Source organism: Podarcis liolepis (genome assembly GCF_965112155.1).
Source record: "Podarcis liolepis genome assembly, chromosome: Z".
NCBI classification, from domain to species: domain Eukaryota; kingdom Metazoa; phylum Chordata; class Lepidosauria; order Squamata; family Lacertidae; genus Podarcis; species Podarcis liolepis.
This window is the reverse complement of record NC_139570.1, coordinates 40,139,553-40,164,359: the sequence shown is the minus strand read 5'-3', so window position 1 is coordinate 40,164,359 and position 24,807 is coordinate 40,139,553. Positions and strand designations below refer to the sequence as shown.

The 24,807-nt window shown below is 45.0% G+C and overlaps 1 protein-coding gene across 2 annotated transcripts in view; it reads right to left on the bottom strand.

Moving 5' to 3' along the window:
* Positions 1-24,807, bottom strand: part of LMX1B (LIM homeobox transcription factor 1 beta) — a 164,404-nt gene that overhangs the window by 11,488 nt on the left and 128,109 nt on the right. Inside the window, exons 3-7 of one of the 2 annotated variants that reach the window (XM_083485928.1) lie at positions 11,266-11,498; positions 9,415-9,593; positions 8,410-8,487; positions 6,142-6,208; positions 2,403-2,564 (exon numbers count right to left, since the gene is read on the bottom strand). In XM_083485928.1, the coding sequence (XP_083342054.1) occupies positions 2,403-2,564; positions 6,142-6,208; positions 8,410-8,487; positions 9,415-9,593; positions 11,266-11,498 (719 nt within the window). The remainder of the gene's footprint in view (positions 1-2,402; positions 2,565-6,141; positions 6,209-8,409; positions 8,488-9,414; positions 9,594-11,265; positions 11,499-24,807) is intronic. The other variant, XM_083485927.1, reaches the window with a different exon arrangement.

Here is a 24,807-nt window from a genome sequence, read left to right as displayed (position 1 = left end):
CACAGTGAAAATTCTCCCTGTATGCAGCAATGGAGCCCATTAGGGAGAAAGCTAGCCTAAAACCCTGCTCCCTCTCAGGCTAATTTTCTACAGCATTCCAGACAAGCAGTCTGGAGTGGTACAGTCCTGGCAAAGGATTTAGGGGAGGTGCGGGGGTACACGGTGGGAAAGGTGGGGAAAGGGATATTGCCCTAGTGTGAGTACTTGCACTGGTTTCCGCTAGTGTACTGGATTAATTAAACCCAGCCCGGTGAGTCTAAGTTAGTCCCATCCATTATTTTCAATGGGTTGGCTCTGAGTGGGACTAACATTGGCTGCAACTCCAAAGCTTTATTTCTCTGGGCTCCTAATCACTGCAGAGTTTAGTGACTGCATAGTGAGGGTGGAGAAGAGGTGAGGATTTGCCAAGGACTTGTTTGCATTGCAGTCTGCAGCATTTAGGAAGAGCTTTAAAAAGAAAAGAAAAATCAAAAAGAGAAAGTTCCTTTTCTAACTGACATGAGTAAACAATCTGTGGGAAGCTGTTTGGCCACAGAGAAGAGATTCTTCATTCCATCCCAGGAAACTGTGGCTCCCAGGAATGGCGGTATCAAACGGTGTCAATGGCAAATATGGAACTGGGAGAAGAGCAAAGCTTTTGCTCACTCTCTCCATTAACGGAAGCTGCCCACTCTTCAGTCCACCCTGTGACCTCCCCTACCAGTTTAACACACAGTTCCTCCACTGTGGCAGGAGATAGCTTTCTGGACTAGATGAGCCTTTGGTCTGATCCATCAAGGCAAGAGTCATTATTTTACCAGTGGCCTGGTGGACTCAGTGTGGAATATAGAACAGCAGGTGCCTGCTCAGTCCCACAGACTGACTAGGTGGCTTCGGATCTGTCGCGATCTTCCAACCACAAATCCTTCATCTCCTGATTTGGAATCTTAAATGTTACACCCCACACACTGTTGTTGTGTGACGATTGAGGAGATAAGGTCTGCACATCAATTTGCATTGCTAAGGAATTGTATACGCTAGGTGATAACTCAGCCTTCTGCCAAAACCACATCTGACTTTGCATTCCTCATGATAAGGTAGTGGAGAGACAGGTTATTGAGGGTGCTGGGTTCTTTTCTGCCTCCTTAGAATATGAAGCAAGCATCTAGACTACATACTTTGGTTGGCTTCATACCAGTTTAGCTGCGATGGCTCCATTGTCTCCTTCCCATGAACAGAGGCAGATTTAGGGAAGTGCGACCGGTTCGGTTGCACTGGGTGAGGAGCCTTGTGGGTGCCACCAGGGATACCTCAACTAATATTTAGAAGAAAGCATGAGAAGTGGGGAGGGCTGAATTCTGACATCACACAGGGCACCACGGAATTTGAGACCCCAAAGTCTGCCACTGCCATGAATCCTGGGAAGCAGAGTTTGGTGAAGGTGAAAAGAATTCTCTGGAGAATATCCCATGGTCCCCTCCCTCACAGAGCTGAAGATCCCAAGGCCTCCATCAGAGAGTTACAGTTTAAGCAATTATTATAGGCATGCCCCAAATCCCCATGAGACCTACTAGGAATGCTGGATTGACAATGTATCACATAAGTAGGGCATTGTGATGTCAAAGGTAAAACAGCTAATAATGTTCAAGTCTGGACCATCTCCAGAAGCAAATGGTCAGCTTTTGAACCATTTTGCAAGCTGCTGGGCTAGTTTAAAAACCAGTTAATACAGGCACAAGGGCTGTGGTGACAGCAGTGACAGCAGGAAGATTCCTCCTGCCTCCCTTGGTTTTTTGTTTTCCTTCCAGAAGAAAATATATTTCCCAAGATCCCTGACATTTAGATCACTATCATAGTGGAAACCCAAAAACCTGAGCTAGAGGGTTAACGAGGGCCCTGGTATCTTTGTGTGGCTTCTGCCAGCCAGCTAAGAAGATTTAGGGAGGTTTTGGGTGAGGAGGGTGAGGGCGGATGGGAAGTTAAGGGAAGAATTCAGAGCCTGCTACATTTCCAGTGGCGTTACTAGAAGTATGATGGAGCGTGAAAGGGCTCATAATTCTTCATTCAGAAATGCCATTGCTTTGAAATACTATATAATGGAGCAGAAGTCTTTCTGGTAAAGTCCAGCACAAGCAGAACAGAAAGGAGAGGCTTCCAGAGGCTCAATGGAGACTCATCTTCCCTCTTTGCTTGTTTTGGACCCTGGTGGAAGGAACTGTATTTCCTCCAGAAGAAGACCAAAATGATGCCTTGGATACAAACGATATCTAATCTTAACATCTGGATCAAGTTGCTCCCAGGGCTTTCCACCCTGTAAAATGACAGGGAGACCTCTCAAGAGTGTGGGCTTGGGAATCCTAGACCGAAGCTTCCATGTTCTACCTTGGACATGCCAACAGCAGCTGGTTCCCAGTGAGTCTTACCATAGGGGTTCATGTGGTCACCTGGCATTTGTGGTGGTGTGAGACCTTGCTGGAAGGGGTCAGTGGCATAGCTGCTCTGATCCATCGCTACAATCTGCTGCTGTGGCGGTGCTAGCGGCGTATAAGAGGTCATCATCCCCTCCATTCGGTTGGACATCACTTCTGTAAAGAAAGACAATTGACTTCATCTAAAGCTCCTCCTGTGAGATTGATGAAATTACAGTGCTCTCGGCCTTTGAAGTTGCCCCTGTTTTCTTTCCATTTGGGGGTGAGTTTAAAAAGGGGGAGGGGGCAAGCACCACAAACATTTTCATCACCATGAAGCACCACCCTCCACAGTCCAGTGATTGGAAGGGACTGACTGCAGGGAAAGGGGATAACAGTGTTCACATTTTCAGGAAGTACCGTATTTCTCGCTCTATAGGACACACTTTTCCCCCTCCAAAAATTAAGGGGAAATGTGTGTGCGTCCTATGGAGCGAATGCAGGCTCCTTGGCTTCAGCGATAGCAACGCAAAGCCTCCGAAGCGCAGAGGGAGCGCTCCCTCTGTGCTCCGGAGGCTTTGCGTTGTTTTGCTGAAGCCTGGAGAGCGAGAGTGGTCGGTGCGCACCGACTGCTCTTGCTCTCCAGGCTTCAGGGATAGCTGCCAGAAGCCTTCAGAGCACAGTGCGAGTTCCCGCTGCACTCCGCAGGCTTCGGGTTCCCGCAGCGCCCCTTCAGCCAAGTGGGAGGAGAAATGGAAGGGGCTCTGTTTCTCCTGCCGCTTCACTGAAGGGGCACTGAGCAGAGAGGGGGAGTTTTTTTTTCTTGTTCTCCCCCTCTAAAACAAGGTGCGTCCTATGGTCCAGTGCGTCCTATAGGGCGAAAAATACGGTACACTGCCATCTAGTTCAGCACCCTGTTCTCACAGGGCCCATCCAGATTCCTGGGGGGAACCAACATGTAGGACCCAAAGGCAAGACCACTTTCTCCTCCTGTGGCTTCATGAAACTGGCATTAATGCCTCTGATCATGGAGGCACAGAACTAGCCTTGTCCTCCATGAATGTATCCAATCATTTTAAAGCCATCCAAGGTAGTGGCTATTACTGCCTCCTGTGGGAGTGAGTTCCATAGTTTAACTATGTACTGCTGGATCTTCCAACACTCAGCTTCATTAGATGCCCATGATGAGTTCTAACACTGTGTGTGTGGGGGGGGGGGGTTCTCTCTCTCTCTTATTTTTTCCATGCCATGCATAATCTACAAACTTCTGTCATTTCATCTTTGTTGCAACCTTTCCTTCTCCACCCACTTGATCATTGATCCACCCACTTGATCATTTTGGTTGCCCTTTTCTGAACTTTTCCTACTTTGCAGTACACTATCCTATTTGAGCTGGGGCGACCAAACAAATCACACCCTTTTCCAATTGCGATCACACCATAGAGTTGCAATACAATTCTCAGCATCTTTTTCAAACTCCAGCTACTAAGATTCTTTGGGGGAAGCTATCCCTATTAAATTGGTATCAAACCAATGTGCAGCATAGGTGAACCCTAAGTCTTTTGCGGCTGCATTCCACACACACACACACACACACACACAATTTATTTTCGAACAGTCTAGGATCTGGATTTGATTTGACACCTGCTGCAGAATAGTCCTGACTCACAGCCCCTTCTCCTCATCCTCCCCAACCACAAGCCCAGAGTTCCTTCACTTCCATCAGATATTGTTTGAAAGGAGCTATTTGTTTCTGCCAGGGTGGAACGAGAAGTAGCTAATTGTTTCCTTGAAATTCACTCCCACGATCCCAGGCTGTCTATTCCGACATGATGCAATGCCAGACAGGTGATGAAGACTGTTGCATCGCTCATCCATATGCAGTGCTTTGGGGTTGCACATCCTATCCTGAGTGTTGCAAGTGGTTTGGGGTGGAGACTCCTGTTTTGTCCAGTCCTTGCCACAGCAGTGTGCCAGCCCGAACTGGCGCCACTGGGTGCCAGAGCGGCAAGAACAGATAAGAACACCATGCTAATGGGATGGTGAAGCAGCAACAATGTGGGGGTGTAATTGCCAAGAGGTCTAGCCGGTTGGGGCCCTTCTTCTCCTCATTTCAAAGTCCAGCTTGGAAACTAGCCATCATTGCTTTGAGTTGTTGTTGGGTTTTCTTCTGGTCGTTGTTTGTTTGTTTGATAATCAAGCAATGTATAAATTTATGGCTGTGCTCTGCCTCCATAGTCAGAGGCTGTATGCTTCTAAATATCAATTGCTGGAAGCCACAGGAGAGGAGAGTGCTCTTGTGATATGGTCCTGCTTGCTGATTTCCCGCAGGAGTCTGGTGGGCCACTGGGAGAACAGGAAGCAGGACTAGATGAACTATTGGCTTGATACAGCAGGGTTCTCCTTATGTTCTTAACTAGCTTCTAACAAGAGCCATATTTTGAACATTGGAAGAGCCTGGCTGCTGTTTCAGGCCAGAGGCCCAATCTAGTTGGGTGTCCTGTTCTCCCAGTGGCCAACCACATGCCAATGGCCAGCTCAAGAGTTCTCTCCCCAAATAATTCCCAGCAACTGATATTCCTATTGCCTCTGACAGTGGAGGCAGGAGATAGTCGTGGTGGCTAGAAGGTTTATCTTCCATGAGGATAAATAAATACCTATAAACGTGAGGTTCAAGTCTGATTCAAATCTTGTCTCTGCTAGGAACTTACTATTTTATTTTATTTCACTTAGAAGCACGCTTAATATTTCAAAAAGTGGTGTCAATCAGTAGGGAGCATCAGACATGTATCAGCCATCCCCTGCCTCCAGTATTCAATATGGGGCTAAGGTGCAGAGGACTACGTTACATGGGTGGTAGAAGGATTAAAACAATGTATATGGGATGCTTTTAACATGCACATATGTGAAGCATGATTAGTAATCCAAGGGAAGGGTGAGAAAGGTGCTTCTTTCACCTGCCAGTTATTCCTCGGAAATATCCTCCAGGCTGTTTTTAACCTGGGTCCCCCTGCCAAGCTGGGCTCCAAGCCCAATGATCAGCCTGACTTTGGGAAACTATGGGTGGAGGAAACATTCACAGGGGAGAATCAACTCAGCAGGGCAGGGCAGGGGTGGGGAGTGGGGCACAGGCAAAATCCTCTTATGCTCACCAGTGCTTTCTTTTTTAAGAAAAAAGGTGCCAGTACTCACCATGAAGTTGTTACAGTAAGTGCCACACTTTTAACATGTGGGGGGGAGGTGCCGGTACTGCGTACCCTTGGGTACCCCCAGAAAAAACAGTGCTGATGCTCACTGAGTCTTTTCTGTAAATGTATCCCCCTCTTTCCCTATGTTTAGAGGGTTTAAAAACAAGACACAACATGGCAGAGCATTCAGCTTAGGTAATCCTCCCTCTGCATTCCAGAATGGTATAGTCCTCCTAGGAATAGTACAATTATTCTACCTATGCCTGTCTCTTTCTTTCTTTCTTTCTTTCTTTCTTTCTTTCTTTCTTTCTTTCTTTCTTTCTTTCTTTCTTTCTTTCTATGTTTGGCAGCAACTTGCAGGGTATATACCCAATACTCCCGTGGTTAAAAGCCTTTCACTCTTTTTGTTTGTGTGTAAGCATATCCTGGGTTCACACCTTGATTATTCTGCATTGGGCTGGCCACCCAAATCAGAAATGATGCAATGGAACTGGAAAAAAGGCCATAACCCCCAAATGCCATCATCAACCCCAAAGGTCCCATCCACGTCACCACTGTGGTTTCACCTTGACCTAGTCGCTGTGAATTCTGCTGCTCCTGCTGCTGTTGATGCCTTCGGGCCAATTTCTTCATCTGAGGAAGAAAGGAAAATCAGGACTAAACAGGGGCACATCAATCAAATTCTCACACTGGCTGACTAGATGCCTGTGGGAAGCCTGCAAGAAGGATGGAGTGCAACAACACTCTCCCCTCCTGCTGTTTCCAGCAACGGGCATACAGAGGCATACTACTCTGACAGTGAAGGTAGAACATAAGAAGAGCCCTGCTAGGTCAGGCCAATGGCCTTTTAGTCCATCACCCTGTTCTCATAGTGGCTGACCAGGTGCCTGTGGGAAGCCTGAAAGAAGGACATGAGCGCAACTGCACTCTGCTCACTTGCAATTCCCAGCTACTGGTATTCAGAGGCATGATGCCTCTGACAGTGGAGGTAGAACATAGCCACCATCTCCAGTAGTGCAAGAGTGTCCTTCTAGCAGTAATGCAGTGACATTGGGGAAGCATTGCACAACGACAAATAAAGTGGAATTGTGTGTGGACTAATGTAAAATTGTGGTGTCAATTGCATTTTGCAGAATTCCCCCTTAAAAAAAAAACCAGCACACCAGTCTGGGGCGGTCCTAGGAGAGGCAATAGATGTGATTCACTGTTCCCCTCTTCCTATGTATCCACTGTTACTCCTACCCATAGTAGACCAATTAAAATAAATAAATATGGCCAATGTAGCATCTTGACTTGAATTCACATATTTCCCTACCTCCCCACTCTGACTACCAACCCCGGAACTATTTCTGCTTATGGAGCTTTTGCTTCTCGCTTTGGGAAAAGTTAAGCAGGGATTGCTCAGGGTACGACACAGGAAGTACAACAAAGAAGGATGCACAAGTCACTTGTACTTCCTGTCCTCCACTTCTCCCCCCCCCCATCCTGTAATATCTATTATGCTTGATCGCCATATTCCATACCCCTCAACCGTCCCGATTTTCTCGGGACATCCTGAAATTACAGAAGCTATCTCAGCTTCTGATTGGATTCTGGAATGTCCCATTTTTTGGTGCCATGGCTCCTGCGAGAGCACAGCACCAAAAGAGACAGTGAAGGACCTTGTGATGATGACAAGAAGGAAGGGTGGAAAGAGCATGTGTGTGAACTTGCATTTCTCAAGGTGTGAGGGGAGAGGGAGAGGGGAGGGGGAGAGAAATCCGGGCGATGGTCACGTGGTTGCACAGTAGAGTCGTGCATCTCTGGGCGGAAGGAGGAGGTGGCAGCAACAGCAGCAGCAGCAGCAGCAGCAGCAACAACAACAACAGCAGAATTAGTAGTCGAGCCAGCTTGCTGAGGTCACATATGGCAGTGTTACCCACTACCGTGAGTGCTTCCTTCCTCACACGCCGCTGTGTCGGCCCCTCCCTCCCCCCCTGCATGGGAGGGGAAGGTGGTGAGTTAGAAAGCGGCTGAGGCATCAAGAAGGGAGAGGAGCACGGCGGAAAGAATCCCAGCGTCGCTCCAGAAAGGCGGCCATTTTGAGTCCCTCCTGCCCTGCGCCTCCTGTTGTGGTTTTGTTTTCTTTCGGGGGGTGTCTTCTGCCGCGGCCCCCCATTCTCTCTCTCTCTCTCGTAAGTTTGCTGTAGGAAAGGAAGAAGCGTCCCCCCCCTCCTTCCCCACATGTACCTTCACTCTTGGACCCCCTAGCTGTAACCCACACAGGGGAATGTTTTTTTGTCCTCCCCTCCCCTCAGCATGCTGCAGCCTGGCTTAATAACAACACCATGCAGAGTGCTTAAGTTCTCTGTTGCGGGGGGGGGCCTCTTTTCTCATCCCTTCAGGTTGTGGCTAAGAATAATTTGCCCCACATAACATAACAACCCCCCTGATTTTATTTGGCAGAATGCTGGAGGGTTTGCGTAGTCTGTGTGCTCCCCTCCTTCTGATGAAAAGCCAAATCTCTTCACCACAGTTAGGGTTGTCAACAAACCATGACCCCGAATGAAATTAGATGCAAATGTGTGACAGATCTTCAGAGGGATCCATGGGAAAACTAAAGTGGTTGGATAAGATTGGCAAAATGTTCCATCTTGAATAAAAAATAAATTAAAGAGCATTTCTGAGCTCCATTTCAGCTCCTGGGTTGTAGCCAATATTAATCCTAGTCAGAGCAGGCCCACTTAAGTTAATAGATATGATCAGGGTAGGTCCATTAATTTTAAGTGGGTCTACACTGAGTTGGACTTGGTTGGTTAGAACCCGTTCTGTCTTATTGGTAGGCAGGACCTTACCTTTGCTCTTTGATTCTGAAACCACACCTGGACAACTCTGACACTGAGGCCTGTTTCAGCTGCTAGTGTCTCCCTAACCTGCAACAAAGGTAAAAAGGTGAAATAAGTTGTGGAGCTGAAATGGAAAGTTGCTGCAATCAAACAAAATGCCTAAATTCTCTGAGCCCTACATTTCCAAGAAACTGCAGGGACATCCAGAAGAATAAATAACAGGTTCAATGCTAAGATTGTAGAGATGGTGAAGTTAATGAGACAGAAGAGGAGATGAGAGTTCAATGAGTCAAATAATGCAGAATCAATTTTATTTTTCTCAGTGTGTGTCTTTGGACCTACAAAGAATTGGCAGTGCTAACTTCGCCATGTCAATGTCTATATTGTATTGTGCTTTTTGGTAGAGAGGTCCCTGGCACGGATTGGCTGAGTGAGTGTGATGTAATGGAATGTTCACAAACATTCTTCCTGGAAATTGATTTCTTAAAAAAATGAACTGTCAAAAAGTTTGGCTTCTCCAGAAAATGGGGAAGTTGTCCATTTGGAAGCTATCCAAAGTCACAAAGGACCTAGAGGCAGGAATAGTTTTATATTTGCAGACTTCGAAGTGGAAACACCACAAATTTAAAGCACACAGTTTCCCTCAAATAATCCTGGGAACTGTGGTTTGATATGGGTGCTGGCAATTGTAGCTCTGTGAGTGGTAAACTACAGCTTTTTTGTAGCGTAGAGTCATATGCTTTGTATGTGCTTTCAATGCATGGTGTGTAAGCAGCCATAATCACTGCCAATGGGCAGCATCCTGCCCTGTATCAGAGGGCAGCAAGCTCAGTTAGGGAACACTTGCACATGCTGCCTTACACAGCATTATCCGCCTCATTCTACCTAATGGTTGGGCTGACCCTAAACGTATGATTCTTTTAGCTGAAGATGCCAGTTGAGGTGTATGCTTTTGCCACAACCATGATACAGAATCAGATTGTGAATGGTGGTGTTTGAACAATGACAGCCTACCTTCCTACAAGGCTTGGAAGATACTTCAAATGAAGCTTTGAAAGCTCTCCTCTGCTGTGTTGTGAGTATCGTCCGCGGCCGCTTTGGTCTCCTTGGGTCCTTCCCGTCGTCTCCACCCTTCCCTGGGTTTGCTTGTCCTTTGGTCGGTTTCACATCCCCATCCTCATCATCACTTTTAACTATTGGTCAATTGCAAATGGAACAAATTAAAATACATGACTGCTCACACAGGACCACCACAGGTCCATCCAGTTAGCATCAGGTTTCTCCTAGAGACCAGCCAGGTGCTCCAAGGCAATGGTGAAGAACCTCAGGACCAGGGATCAAATGCAGCCCTCTACCTGGCCCTCAGAACTCTCCTTACACTATGCCACTCACTTGCCCTCCATCACATCCTCAATACTTTTGCCTGGCTTGAATGTTGTCTATGAACTCTGATAATTCCTCCTGCTTGTAAAGAAAGGGGATTGTGAAGAAACTAGCATGACATAGCATCTACATTTGTTGCTCCACCCACTTTTGTCTCTGTCTCCTCCCACCATTGGAATGTGGCCCTGGTAAGGGGAATGTGGCCCTCAGGCCGGGAAAAAACACCTCCACCCATACCCCAAGGGAAGACTAGGCTTGCAGGCAATGGGAACTTTAGCTGGTTGTTTCTTACCCTGTTCTGAAGGAGAGTTGTACATATGTCTCATATGTCTCCCTTTCAGATTTAACTATTAATAACCTAGTGATAACTTTTGGCTCCAGGTGCCATATTCCAGCTTTCTGATGGCAGGAAAGTACATCAGCTATTGTGTGACACACTTCATTTACCCACTGAGGAACAGTTATAATCTGTGGCACCATTAACATAGAACTTTGGGGCAGTTGTCTGGAACCCTATTCAGCAGCATAAACAGGAGGGCTCCCCAAGTTAATCATTTCTAACTCATCAAATTTTGAAGTAATACACATTGCCACAGGGGAACCTTTTTTAGCCTGGGGCCGCATTCTCTCATGAGCAACATTCGGGGAGGGGGGTCATACCAATGGTGGGTGTGGCCAGAGGGGGGAAGTGGGCAGAGAGAGAGATGTGCCTCTGACTTTTGTACAGCAGACTACGGTCAAGAGAGTCCACGTGGTGTAGTGGTTAAGAGCAGTAGACTCATAATCTGGTGAACCGGGTTCGCTTCCCTGCTCCTCCACATGCAGCTGCTGGGTCACCTTGGGCCAGTCACACTTCTCTGAAGTCTCTCAGCCTCACTCACCTCACAGAGTGTTTGTTGTGGGGGAGGAAGGGAAAGGAGAATGTTAGCTGCTTTGAGACTCCTTTGGATAGTGATAAAGCGGGATATCAAATCCAAACTCTTCTTTCAAAGGTACATCAATCTAGCTGGTCATTTAAGATACATAATCACAGTTCAAAGGACATATTCCAGCCAAGTCAAAGCACTCAAGTATGGGGTGGAGAAAATCTAGTGAGGTGGCTGGGGAAAGGTCTTGGCCTGGGGAGACTCCCAGAGACACTTGTCTCTCTGGCTTAAGGTTCCCAAACTCTACATTATTTATTTCTTTCATTTATATACCACTTTTTCCTCCAAGGAGCTCAAGGTGGTGGGCATTGCTTCTCCTCCTGCCTCACCACAATATGGTGAGGTAAATCAGGCCGAGATATAGGTATTGGCCCCGAATCATCAAGTGAGCTTCCTGGTAGCATGGGGATTCAAACCCAGGCCTAGCACTCTATCAGTTACACTACACTGGCTCTCATTATCATCCAAAGGGAAAGAAAGGTAGGAGCTTTGCTTGTTCGTTCCAGAGATTGAAATTACCTAGCCACGTGACTGATCACCATTTGAGAAGACTCACCTGAATCTGAGTCATCAGGGCTGACAGAGCTGAGCAAATCTTTCTCCTTTTCATAGTCACTCTTGCAGAGCAGCTGCCCCTCCTTCAGCACAAATTCATCTCCCTTCCTCAGCTGCCGCTCACAGACACAGCAGCAGAAGCAGCTCAAGTGGTAGACACACTCCAGCGCCCTCATCACAAACTCCGTTGGGGCAATCTTCTCCATGCACCCACTGCATTTTGCAGCAAACAACCTATCGGAGGAAGAAGGGGAGAATACTCAGGTCACGAGGCCGAGGCTCCTAGCAGGATCCCAAGCTGGAATTCCAGAACATAAGAAGAGCCCTGCTGGATTGGGCCAAGCATCTTGTTTCTCCCAATCAGACGACTGTGTGAAACCCAGAAACAGGACCCGAGCACAAGAACCCCTCTCCCTTCCTGTAGGTTCCAGCAATTGGTATTCAGAAATGTTTCTGCCTCTGACCATGGAAGAAGAGCACAGCCATTGCTGCTAGTAGCCACTGACAGCCTTACCCTCCAAGAGAGGAGAAGACCTGGAATGAAAATCTCCCGGCATGAATTTCCTGGTAGAAGATTATATGACACCCTGCATGTGCATTCTGCAGTGCTCACATGCATTTTATACATTGCAATTATTTTTGCTGAGAACAGAACCCCCAAAGCTGCAATCTAAGTCATGTGTAAGATTCGAAATACATTTTTTTTAAAAAAAATGTATTGCATTTATGCCTTGCTCTTCCTCCAAAGAGGTCATCAAAACATATGGAGGGTACTCAGCAAAATCAAGGGAAAACCAGGAGTAGAATGGCTTGGAACCTCAATTCCAAGAGACAAGCCTAAGACACTTTGTTGGATACACAGCACTGGATTACTCAAGAGGCTTCAGGCAGCAGCAAAGCAAGGGCACAAAAAATGATTAATATATATATATATATATATATATATATTGATTTTTAATTTTTTTAAAAAAAACATCATCTACTAACGTAGATTGGAATAATGCAAGGAAATCAGATTCTGTTATGCGCTGCAATGAATCTATGCTTTATTAATTATATGTTCTTCTGAGTTATATGAACTTTTTTTTTCTTATCTACATATGCATATAAACATAAAAAACATTGTGCATTGCATAATTTGTTTTTCTGTTTTTATTTCTGATCACTGAGATAAGAGACAGGATGAAATGTAACCAATAAAATGTTATTTTGTGGCTTTGTGTTGTTTTTATTTTGAATTACACAATCTTTTCAGGGCATAGGGCCTCTAAAGGTCTTAATCTGGCCCTGTGCATACAGTTTGTGTTTAGTTTTCTGCCCCTGTATAGGAACTCCTTGGTGAAGCCCCTCATAAAACTATCTTGATGCAACTAAAGAATCAGCAGTGTCTGGTGCCCACTGAGGCTATTGGAGTGGAATGAAATGACAGGTAAAATGATAGGCGGAGTCTGAGCCAATGAGAGGCAGAGCCAACAAATTATACTTTTGCTTCCATCCTCCCTCCCCAATGAATTCTACAAGGGCAACCGTGAGACCAAGCATGAGGAAGAAGCTGACAGGTAGCGCCGCCACCCCCCGGACTGGTTTTCAAGAAGAAGGCATACAGCTGTGGGCTGTCTGAGGGCAGATTGAGATTGGGGTGGGGCTAGTAACCCTCTTGCCCTAGTGGACCAGCCTCCATTGCTTGCCCCAGCACATACTGAGGGGGAGAGGAAGCATCTTCCAGCTTTTGGTAGCATCCAAGCATGCTGGGACCCCATTCTTTTCTCTTTTCCTTGCATATGCAACCAAGGAAGTACTTAAAAGGATTAAAAGCGTGCACAGATCTCCCCTGCCCTGGCTCCCTAAACCGATTGGGCTCTGTTTAATGAAGCTTGCCCCTTGAACTCAAAAGGGGCGTGGGGAAGACAGGATGCCTTCAAAGGGTTCCAAGAGGATCAGCGCTAATGTAAAGGCATCTGCAGATGGGCAGCCCATTCAGACCGTTGCAAAACCGATTGCGCTTCAGTAACATTCAATGGGGTGAAGGTAATGAGGGGTGGAAGCAGGCTGATGTTTGGCAAAAGCATTTGGGGAGGGGAGAGAAGCTTTCAGGTGGGGTGGGGGATTCATCACGCTGCGGGGAGGGGGAGGAAGGGGGAACATTGTTGCTCCAATAAGCTTTCTGTTGTTTTTATGGCATTTTGTCCTTTCCACGGATGATCGTCCAAATGTAAAGTAAGAATGCTTTCAGGCAAAAGGCATTTATTTAACCCCTACTCCCCAATGTAGGACCCAGGGACATGACCCAGCCAAATCTGAGTGCTTTCACTGTCCCAGTGAGTCCTTGACATCACAGAGCAAAGGAGGAAGTCCACAGAGGGATGGAACAAACAGTCTATATCCAGGCTGTTTTGCACATGTTCATAAATGTGTTCCAGTACATTTAAAATCATCATCATCATCATCATCTGCATGAAAATTCATATTTGCATACCTCTTCATGTTTAACTTTACATTTAAACACAAAATGTTCATCTCTAAATGTATTTTATCCTTAAAAATAAGCTTTTTACACACACTTGAATACTTTTTAAAGCAAAACAACTGCTTGACAAATTTCAGTGATGTGTGAATTCTGAAAGATAAGAGTGTTCTAATGTAAGTATTCATTTGTAAGGGGTGGATCTGGTCTGTTCCATACTGGAATTTGCAAAGAATTAATTTCTCAGGCATCCATTCAGAAAACAAATTTCATTTCAGCCTGAACAGGTGCAAAGAGGAATAGGGTTGTATCCAACTAACTTCAACTCAAGAGTAGGCCCATTAAAATTAATAAATCCATCATGCCCCTCTGCTTCAACACTAACCCTGTTGAAGGCTAGTCCTAGTCTAGACTAACACTTGATGCTCCCTATACTTGCCACAAAGACAAAGGATTGTAGCCAATGCTAGTCCTCCTCAGAGTAGACCCACTGTACTCAATGGACATGAGTAACTTATGTACATTCATTCCAATGGGTCCTCTCTGAATAGGACATGCATTGGATAAAACTAGAGAAGGAAAAACCTGTCAATTTTGATTTCTCTCATTCTTCCAACCCTTGATTCTCCATATTTCCACATGAGTTTGCAATTAAGATATAATAAAAGTCCTCACGAAAATTCACATTTTTTATTAGTATTTTTCCTAATATTAAACACTTTTTAATGCAGTTTTAACTGGTATACTCTTTCTTTGCAGAGCAGTCTTGATGCTACTTTAATAAATGAATGCATATTTATACACACTTCACTCTAGACTATGATTTTTTGCACCTATTTGTCTGGAGAACTGCATTGCAAAATTCAGAGATGTGCGAATTTTGAAGGACTTTTGTATTTCAGTTCATGTATTGTTTTGGAAAGTGCAAATTACATCTGTTCACCTAGAAAGATGAACTGAATTGACTCTCTCCCTCCTCCTGAGGTACAACCCATTACACTCAACTTTTGGTTTCTTGTGGATATAGAAAACAAGGGTCTGTGATAGTCTAGGAAACCTCCCGCTTTTAAAAATACAAGCAGATCACCAGGAGCATCTTTCAGCCCACCCACATCTGCTCCCTTGTTGAAAAAGAGTGGGGCAGCCCTACATAAGGAAAGGGATATTTAATTCAGTTCAGCCAGAGGAAAATACTTTTGGGGGGCCTTTTCTAGGACATCAAAAACACACACAACAGGAAACTGAGCTTGACAAATGACCTGACTTTGATATCTCTTGATCAAACCCACAGCTCATTAGATGGCTTAGCATTATAAACACAAGGCAGTAAACCTGTTGAAGGCTTAGGATGGAAGTTGAGCAGATGACCCATGTACAGTTTTTGAATCAAAGCAATAAATCTGAGAGCAGCAGAGCAAATGGTCTGATCAGACACAACAGTGTTCTCCCTACCCCACTCTGCTTGCAGATTCCTCCCCCCGTAAGAAGTGTCTGACTGGATCAGATCAATGTTTTAGTGTCAAGAGTTGAAAAATGAATTGCTTCATTGCGTCTTGATTATGAGAAGTAATGTTCCTTATCGTAGGCTTTGCAGATAAGCTAGCATCTTGACTACTGCATCTGGTTCTGGGTGCCAAATTTTTAGAAAGATGATAAGCTTCTGGGCAACCTTCTGGGGATCACACAACTGGTGGGGCAAAAGGCAAATGTAGGCAGGGCAACACATGCAAATTTAATGTTTGTACAGCTGCAAGGTGTCTGTCTCAGGTTCTGGGCACTCAAAATGTGGAGCTTCCATTTAGTTTTCATGCCTAATGGTCACTGGCTGATAAAATTGGACCCACCCCTTTTACAAGGTATAGAAATGCAAAAGTGAGTTTGGGGTGGTGCAGAGCACTCAAGAGCTGCAGTGGAATCTGTGCATTAGACTGACTCACCAACCTCACACTGCCCTTAGCTAACCCCTACCTGCCTGCATTCTTACTTTCATCCTGTCCAGGGGATGGCCCTGACTGTCACACTCCTCTTTAGTGCCAGTGTTGCCCTTGCAGAACTCAGCAAAGAGGAGGAGAAGCAATAAAATTAGTTAGCTCTGCTTATCATTGGCTCAGGCTCCATCAATGGTTGGTCTCTCTGCCTTCTGCCCTAGCCAGCTTACTAAGCAACAGTCATGGCTGGTAAAGAGTAAAGGGAGATCAGTGGAGGATGCTACAGAAATATGATGTGCTTTTGAATGTTCCTAGGATGCCTGGCAGCATGAAAAGGAAGCCTCTGCAGTCTGTGTGGCTACAGGTGGATTGAGGCCACTACACCTTCCTGCACCAGGGTACAGCCATCTGGCATTTTGTACAGGACAGCTGATTTATTGCCTCCCTAGCTTGTTATCTCACATTTAAATTCGACCCCGTTCTGCTTCCCTCAAATCACCGTTCTGCACTGTTTACTCTTACAATAATGTCCAAACAACCTAACTTTTACCTTTTCAATCACCTCGCCTGGGTCTTTAATTTCCTCCTGTTTGTGGGGCAAATAGATTGTAATGGTTTTCTTATAACTCATTTACTATGCAGAGAGAGATAACCAGCCGTACTGTGTCAGGTTTGCTGTTCACATTAAGTGCGGTTCAAGAGGTTCACCAAACATCGCAGAGCCGTAACAAGGAAACAATTCAATGCATCGTTTGGCCATTTCTGCAGGCAATATTACAGAAACTATGATGAAACTAGATTTCATTCCTGCTTGGCCCACCGATTGCAACCTGTCAAATTACCGAGGATTTTAAATCATGTTTCCTTGATTTAATTTTTTTGAGTTTCTTTTTATATCACTGGTCAAATGCTAACTAAACAAATCTAGCTTTACAAACACATACTATACCCAGGGCAGAAGTTGATAATGCGCAAAGCTCAATGCTTTTAAAACATCACAGAGCCAGCGTTTCTCAACCTTGGGTTCCCAGACGTTGTTGGACTACAACTCCCATCAGTCCTAGCCAGCATGACCAGTGGGCAGGGATGATGGGAGTTGTAGTTCAATAACACCTGGGTAAAAAGGTAAAGGTAAAGGGACCCCTGACCATTAGGTCCAGTCGTGGCCGACTCTGGGGTTGCGGCGCTCATCTCGCTTTATTGGCCGAGGGAGCCGGCACACAGCTTCCGGGTCATGTGGCCAGCATGACTAAGCCGCTTCTGGAGAACAGCGCACGGAAACGCCATTTACCTTCCCGCTGGAGTGGTACCTATTTATCTACTTGCACTTTTGATGTGCTTTCGAACTGCTAGGTTGGCAGGAGCAGGGACCAAGCAACGGGAGCTCACCCAATCGTGGGGATTCGAACCACCAACCTTCTGATCGGCAAGTCCAAGGCTCTGTGGTTTAACCCACAGTGCCACCTGCACATCAAAGGTTAAAAATAGTTGGGTTAGAGTATTGGACTAGGACAGGCAAGACCAGAATTCAAATCCCCACTCTGCCATGAAGCTCTTGGGCCAGTTGCTGCCTCTCAGGCTAGCCCTACCGCACAGGGTTGTTGTGAGTATAAAATGGGGAGGCGAACTGTGTACACAATCTTGAGCTCCTTAGAGAAAACCGTGTGATATTCATGCAATAAATAATAACAACTTTTTGAAGTTATAATTGGAGGCCCACGGTCATTCTTACCCCTCAAAAAAAGGGGGATTAGGGTTGTATAAGAGTAAGATGGAGATGAAATTTAATTGAGTTCACCTTTAAAGGCAAACTTATCTAATTCTCATGCAAACTGCCCTCCTTTGAAATTCACACCTCTGTGAATTTTTCAATGCAGTTGTCTGTATACTAGGGTGAATAACACACACAAATGCATTATATATGGGGAAATCATTTAGCAATGATGTGTATATTAGGCAAAACAGCATCCCGAAATGTGTACATTCAGATAAATCTGCAGTAAAATGCTGGTTAATTTTCATGAGGATTTTTTTAAAAAATAATCACACAATGATGTGTAAATGTGGAGAACTAAACTTAAAAGTGGAAATATGAGAAATGGAGAAAAATCAAGACTGACAGATTCTCCTACCCTTAATAAGGGTACATACAGAGCATCACCAAGTTCTGCTGCATGTGATCAGAAGCGTCTTCTTTCTCAGTGTGCCTATAAGCAAAGCCTGAAGACTATTGCTCTCTCCTGCTGTTGCTCCCATGTCACTGGTATTTTGTGGTATACTGCCTATGAAACTGCCTATGATCGCCATAAATAAAGATCTACATTGGGATGTGCTGCCCCTGTGGATCCTGCTGCCTGAGGCAGTTGCCTCACTTTGCTTCACATGTTGGCCGGCCCTGCAGCTGGTGATGGGAAGGATCCCATATTTGCCTGAAACCCCAGAAAGTTGCCACCAGAACTGAGAGAACTGGATTAGATGGACAAATCATTAGATGGTACATTTAGAGTCCCATCCACCTGGTGGTTGGGGAAACCAGCCCATGTACCCCCAAGGTGAAAATGGAAATCCAAAGGGCTGTGTGTGTGCAGTCAGCTGCTGTCTTATGGCAGAGGATGAAGAACCTCAAAGTCCAGTACAGGCCCCTGCGTCTGGCCCTCATAACTTTCTCCAGGCCACACACCCCTCACTGGCCAAGCATCCTCCCAGGTGTTTCTGCATCCCTGAACTCTCAGAATGCCTCTTGTTTTGTGGATGGGGGATAGGGAGCAGGGTGCTGGTGTGAGTCTGTGTTCGAATCCCTCCAACTATAGAAAGGTAATATTTACATTCATTCAGGGCCAGATTAAGATACACTGAGAGCCTAAATGAGGTCAGGTTTAAGAGGCTCCAAAGCATTAACTCCCCCAAATGTGCATCATTCTATTATTTTTTACCCAATTAAGTAAATCTTGAAGTATTTAGAGCTCCACTCATTATCTGAGGTTGTAAATTGTACCATAGCTTGTGTGTAAATCCTGCACTGCGTTCATTGCCCCATCCAGATTTGCCTCTGGCTCTGCCCACCACTGGGCATGTGAGACATAAATGTGATAATAAACAAAGAAACATATCCTCAAGGATGAAACCTTCCTCATCTTGCTACCCTTCCACGAGCTGGTATTTTCTCCTAACATCAAATGTTCCTTTAATACAAAAGAAAAGGTTGTATTTAGGACCAGTCCAGACCACTGGTTTCTCTTCCCTCAAGATTGTCTAATCTGACACTTGGAGGCTTTTCAGGGCCTCTCAGAGAGAGAAGGGTTTTCCTCATCACTTCCAACTTAGTTTTGTTTTAAATGAAGATGCTAAGGCCCAGCCTGGAGCTCTTGAAGCCATGTGTTCTACCACTGACTGAGCTGTGCTTTGAATAATATCTTTTTCTTGCCATACCTGTTCACATTTACAGGTAGAATTTACATTCATTGCTCTGCCCACTTTTGCCTCTGGCTCCACCTGCTACTGGACATGTGGCCCTCAGAAGGTTTCTCAGAAGGCAATGTGGCCCCCAGTCTGAAAACGTTCCCCACCTCTGCTCTATAGAGCAAAATGGCCTGTAGCCTTACAGTAGGAAAACCCTGGCAGGACTCAGTAGCTGGTTCACAGCCTGGCTTTAAAGGGGCGGTGTGATGCGGGAAGAATGTTTTCCAAAGGATCCAGAGTTTCTTGCAAGTGAAGGAAACATTGACTGAAGGGATGCGTCCTCTGCTTAATAATCACCCTGTAATTGACAGTGGCCCGTTCCATCACTGTCGCCCGCACAGATTCAACGGCATTGCTCCCTCCCAGCGATTTGATGGCAGAATTTATGGGGAATCAAATTATTGCCGCAAGAAGAGAATTAAAACGATCCTTCATTTGCAAAAAGTCCCTGAGATTGCCTCAGCGTTGCTCCACCTTTGGGAGTCTAAATGCGTCTCCCCCTCCCGCAACACCCATTGCTCTTTACAAGCTCGGCAATTGCACGCTACAGATTATAGCTGCAATTTTCTTCTAATCTGCTCTGGAGCCGAGAAACTATTTTATATAGAGAGATTAAAAATAAAAAATAAAGTTCAGGGCGCCGGTTGAACTCATTAAAAAAAAGAGAGAGAGAGAGAGCAGCACAGGCAATTAAAAAAAGCTGAATGGATTAACGAGCGGCAATTATTTGGGGGAGAACTGTAGTTTCAGGCTATATGCTGCAAAGGGTTGTGGGGAAAGGCTAAGCTGGAGTTATGTGTGTGGCGTTTGGCTCTGCATCCATAGGAAACATGCCACAACAGCCACAAGAACATCAAATGGTATTAGGTGCATAGAGATTCATCCACACACACCTGTAGGAACTTAGCAGACTCAGCAAGATTGATTCCACCTCAACAGGTGAATCAAACCTAAATATTGTTACACACCACCCCAATCCCTGAGCGATGTGGAATTCCAGAAGTTCCGGGGGCTTACTCAGGGTTCATGTTTCCTTCGGGAATGAGGCACAGTAGAGACTGCAGTGTTCACTCTCTCACACAGATTTTAATGGTAGTTTAAGGCATTTTTGTATTTTGAATCTTTATGGAAATTCAGCAAGTGCGCTTTTTATTTTTTTTAAAGCGAGTTACAGTACTAACTAGCACTCATGGTGGCAGTGACAGAAATAAATGTGGACAATGTAGATTGAATAGGGAGGCTCATGGGCTTTAAGTACATCACACACACACACAACTTTCTGCTGCAGAGTCAGAATGGTGGTGGCATAATTAGGAAGATTTGAAGTGGAAGAGGAAGAGGAAGGGAAGATTTTGTAAGGTTTAAAGGCTCACACTTAGGATTACATAGCAAAAGTAGCCCATACATGTCAATAGCATTTGCTCCTCTTTTTATTAATGTTGCTATGGCAGGTTCCTTGCGAAAGGGTTATTGTCTGTGTATCAGAATGATGGGCCTCTTTATGAAATAAAAATACCTTTTGCATTCTACTGCACAAAACTATCAGTTATTGTTTTAGCACTGGTTCTTTTAGGTAACTAGCTTGTGACAAACAAGTCTTAAGAACATGGGTAGGCAAACTAAGGCCCAGGGCCCGGATCCGGCCCAATCGCCTTCTAAATCTAGCCAGTGGATGGTAATTTGTGGGGCCTGCCTGGTGTTTTTACATGAGTAGAATGTGTGCTTTTATTTAAAATGCATCTCTGGGTTATTTGTGCAGCATAGAAATTTGTTCATTTATTTATTTTTTCAAAATATAGTCTGGCCCCCCCACAAGGTCTGAGGGACAGTGGACCGGCCCCCCTCTGAAAAAGTTTGCTGACCCCTGCTTAAGAACATGAGGAGATTATATTATTACTAATTGAATGTTATCTATCACCTACCCACCCTTCACCATGAGGTCCCATGGTATGTTACAACATTGTATTGTCTAGATAGGTTATGTTCTCTCTGGGTGACACTACTGTTGCCCTGTCTAGTCATTTGCTATACAGACTAAGGAGAATGATTGTGGCAGCAGGGTGGTTTGCAAAAGAAGGGTGTCAAATAAGAGAATACTCAGTATTCATAACTACTCAGTAACGGTCAGTGTCTCTGCTCTTCTACTCTGTGATTAGCTACTGCTATTTCCTATTCTGTTTCAACTTTTAAACGCCTGCTGAAAACTTTTATATTCCATCAGGCTTATGCAGGCAATTTATAATACATCTTTCCATAATGCTTAGCCGATTTCTGATTTTAATGTTTTGAAAACATTTAATATTTTGCATTGTATGATTCTAAGTATAATTGTTGTGAAGCACTTTTTATATGAAAAGTGGCGTATAAATGTTTTTATAAATAAAGTAAATAAAATTTATTTACTTTGGAAGATTTGTATACTACTGCTTAATAGTAACAATGATTTTTTTTCAACCCCCCCCCCACAACTGTAAGCAGCTTACATAAAATAAGATGAACCATTCGTAAGGAAATACCATTAAAATCAACAGATGTTATAAGACAAGTAGGCATAATACAATTCTAAACATATAGATAAAAACAACAGTTATATAAAAAACAGTTTCGATAAAACTAACAGAATTAGTACAAGCCCCTTCTAAAAAACCCATCAGGGTTGGTTTGCCATGTTTTAAAGGAACTGAAGCAATAAGCATTATCAAGAAATCGATTAAACAACAACACTGACTTCACAGAACTACAGTTCCCAGCACCATTGACAAATTATAGTTCTCCGCAACTGTTAAAGGTGTGGAATTGTGCTATTAGATATAGTGCTTTAAATATCTTGTGTGGGTGTTAATGGTTAATGCCAGGGGTGGGGGTGGGGGGAGGGGAGAAGATAAGAGAACCAACCATTACCATTCTTTAGAATTCAAAATTCTCCAGATGTTGCAAGGATGTTCTCCAGCAGAGAAATGTGCACTAAAACACTGGTGAATTTTCTTGAGGTTAACATTTGTCCATTCCATTCCAGGAGGAGTTATTTATTAGTCTTTCCCCACAAATGTGAACTAAAAGAAACTCATGGACTTAAACAAAAAAGAAAAAACAACAGAGTAGGGGAGCAGCTCAAAAGTGACACACACGCACCCCTGCCATGCAGTAAGACATGGCACAGTCCATTCTATCACTCTACCACAGGGATGGGGAGCTGGTAGCCTTTCAAATGTTGTTGTATTCCAACTCCCAAAGCCAATGGTCAGGGATAACAGGAGTCCAGCCACATCTGGAGGGCCACACAGATTCCCTCCCCATCCCTTTTCTGGTTTTATTGCCTTCCACCACATGTTCTCATGCGGGTCACATGACTTGCACAGGAGCGCAGCCAGGAACATGTGCATCCCTGTTTTCGGCCTCAACATGTTGGAGGATATGCTCTGTCTTGTGCATCCATAGGGCTATGAATGCTTCCTAAGCAACAGCACTCACAGCCTGATCATGAGAGATAGAAGGAACTACATTCTCTTTCTGAAATCTGGGGCAAAACTCCCCCTAACCCAAAATGCACTTTTTCACTTCCGTTACACTCTATACCTTAAATATTTTCCCGTTTACTATAACTGCACTCTTTCCAGCTACACTCATCTTCCTTCTGCTTAGCCAGTTCCACACTGCCACCTCCTCCTGTATCTGACAGCCTCCTGCAACCATCCTTAGCTTGTTTCTCCACCACACACAACAACAACAACAACAACAACAACAACAAATTTTATTTGTATCCCACCCTCCCCGACCAAAGCCAGGCTCAGAGCAGCTAACATATAAATAAGACGATATGCATAATACAAGCGATCAATCAATTAAGATACATCCCACAATTAATTCCAACAATTAATATTAAAACTGGACAAGTGGCAATTTTCAGGTTAAAATTGGAAGTGGTTAATACTTGCCAAGACCAACTGTTTCCACTGATATTATAAGGACCTATGAGCAGGCTGGGAACCTCCTTCGTGCTTGTTCTTAGACAAAGAGAAAATGAGTCAGGCTGAACCCTGACCAAAGGCCTGGTGGAACAGCTCCGTCTTACAGGCCCTGAGGAAAGATGTCAAATCTCACAGGGCCCTAGTCTCTTATGAGAGAGTGTTGAACCAGTCCAGGGCCACGGCCGAAAAGGCCCTGGCTCTGGTCAAGGCCAGTCTGATCTCCCTGGGGCTCAGAATCTTCAGGGTGTTACAGACTGTAAGGTCCTCCATGGGACATACCAGGAGAGGCAGTCCCATAGGTATGATGGTTCTAGGCCATATAGGGCTTTAAAGGTTAAAACCAGCACCTTAAACCTGACCCACCGGGAGCCAGTGCAGCTGGTATAGCACTGGATGAATGTGGCAAGGACTCCGTAAGCAGCCTCACAGTGGCATTCTGTACCTGCTGGAGTTTCTGGGTCAGTTTCAAGGGCAGCCCCATGTGGAGTGAGTTACAATAATCAAGCCTGGAAGTGACCATCGCATGGATCACAGTGGCGAGGTCGGGATGAGAGAGGTAGAGGACCAACTGCTTAGCTCGGCGGAGATGAAAAAATGCCACCTTTGTTATAGCTGTAACCTGCGCATCCATAGAAAGGGAGGAATCGAAGATTACACCCAAACTCCTGACGGAAGGCGCCAGCACTAATTGCACCCCTGCAAGGGATGGGAGTTGGCCCCCCAACCCCATATCATCTCGACCCAGCCCAAGGACCTCTGTCTTCGAAGGATTTAACTTCAACCAGCTCACATGTAGCCATCCAGCCACAGTTTCACCTTGCTCTTTGGTTAGATGCCTGGGCTCAACCCTGCTAGGATTCTAAGCCTCCCGTCTCTTTCCTCTGAGCAGAACTGAGTATTCCAGAGTATGGTGTCAGACCCCACCAATGCATATAATCTACAAAGTTTCTACATGAAGGCACTTACATGCAGGAGAGAAGGCAACGCTTTGCTCAGTGCATTCTCCAACAATCACATGCAGGGAGGTTTCTTAAAAAATATTATACCGTATTTTTTGCACCATAACACTCACTTTTTTCCTCCTAGAAAGTAAGAGGAAATGTCTGTGCGTGTTATGGAGGGAATGCCTACGGGTGGCATGCCTACGGATTGTCCTCCTCTAAAAACTACGTGCGTGTTATGGTCGGGTGCGTGTTATAGAGCGAAAAATACGGTAATCATGCAATTGTTTCTGTTGATAACATAATCCTCAAAAAGCTGCAGTCAAATTAAAGTGTGAGGTTAGGGGTGCAGTATTCTATTTATGACTCCTTCTTCTTTCAGAGAAGCCACAGAAGTTTATGGAGGTTTCTCAGCTAAATCAAGGCAAAACCAGTAGTTGAATTGCTTGGGACTCAATTCCATGGCTGGCCTAAAACATTTTGCTCTATACAACGGGAGCTCACCCCGTTGCGGGGATTCGAACTGCCGACCTTCTGATTGGCAAGCCCTAGGCTCTGTGGTTTTAGACCACAGCGCCACCCACGTCCCTTGGTAATCTAAAGCTGTAATCTTGTGCCCACCTACCTGGGAGTAAATCCCATTGAACTCAATGGGACTTACTTCTGATTTCAATGAATAGGGTTGCACTGTAGGTGAGTTGCACTTAGTCCCTGTGGGAATCAGTTAGACTTAATTCATCCCTAACTTATGAGACCTAACTGCAACTGTCTTAGTCTGGATCT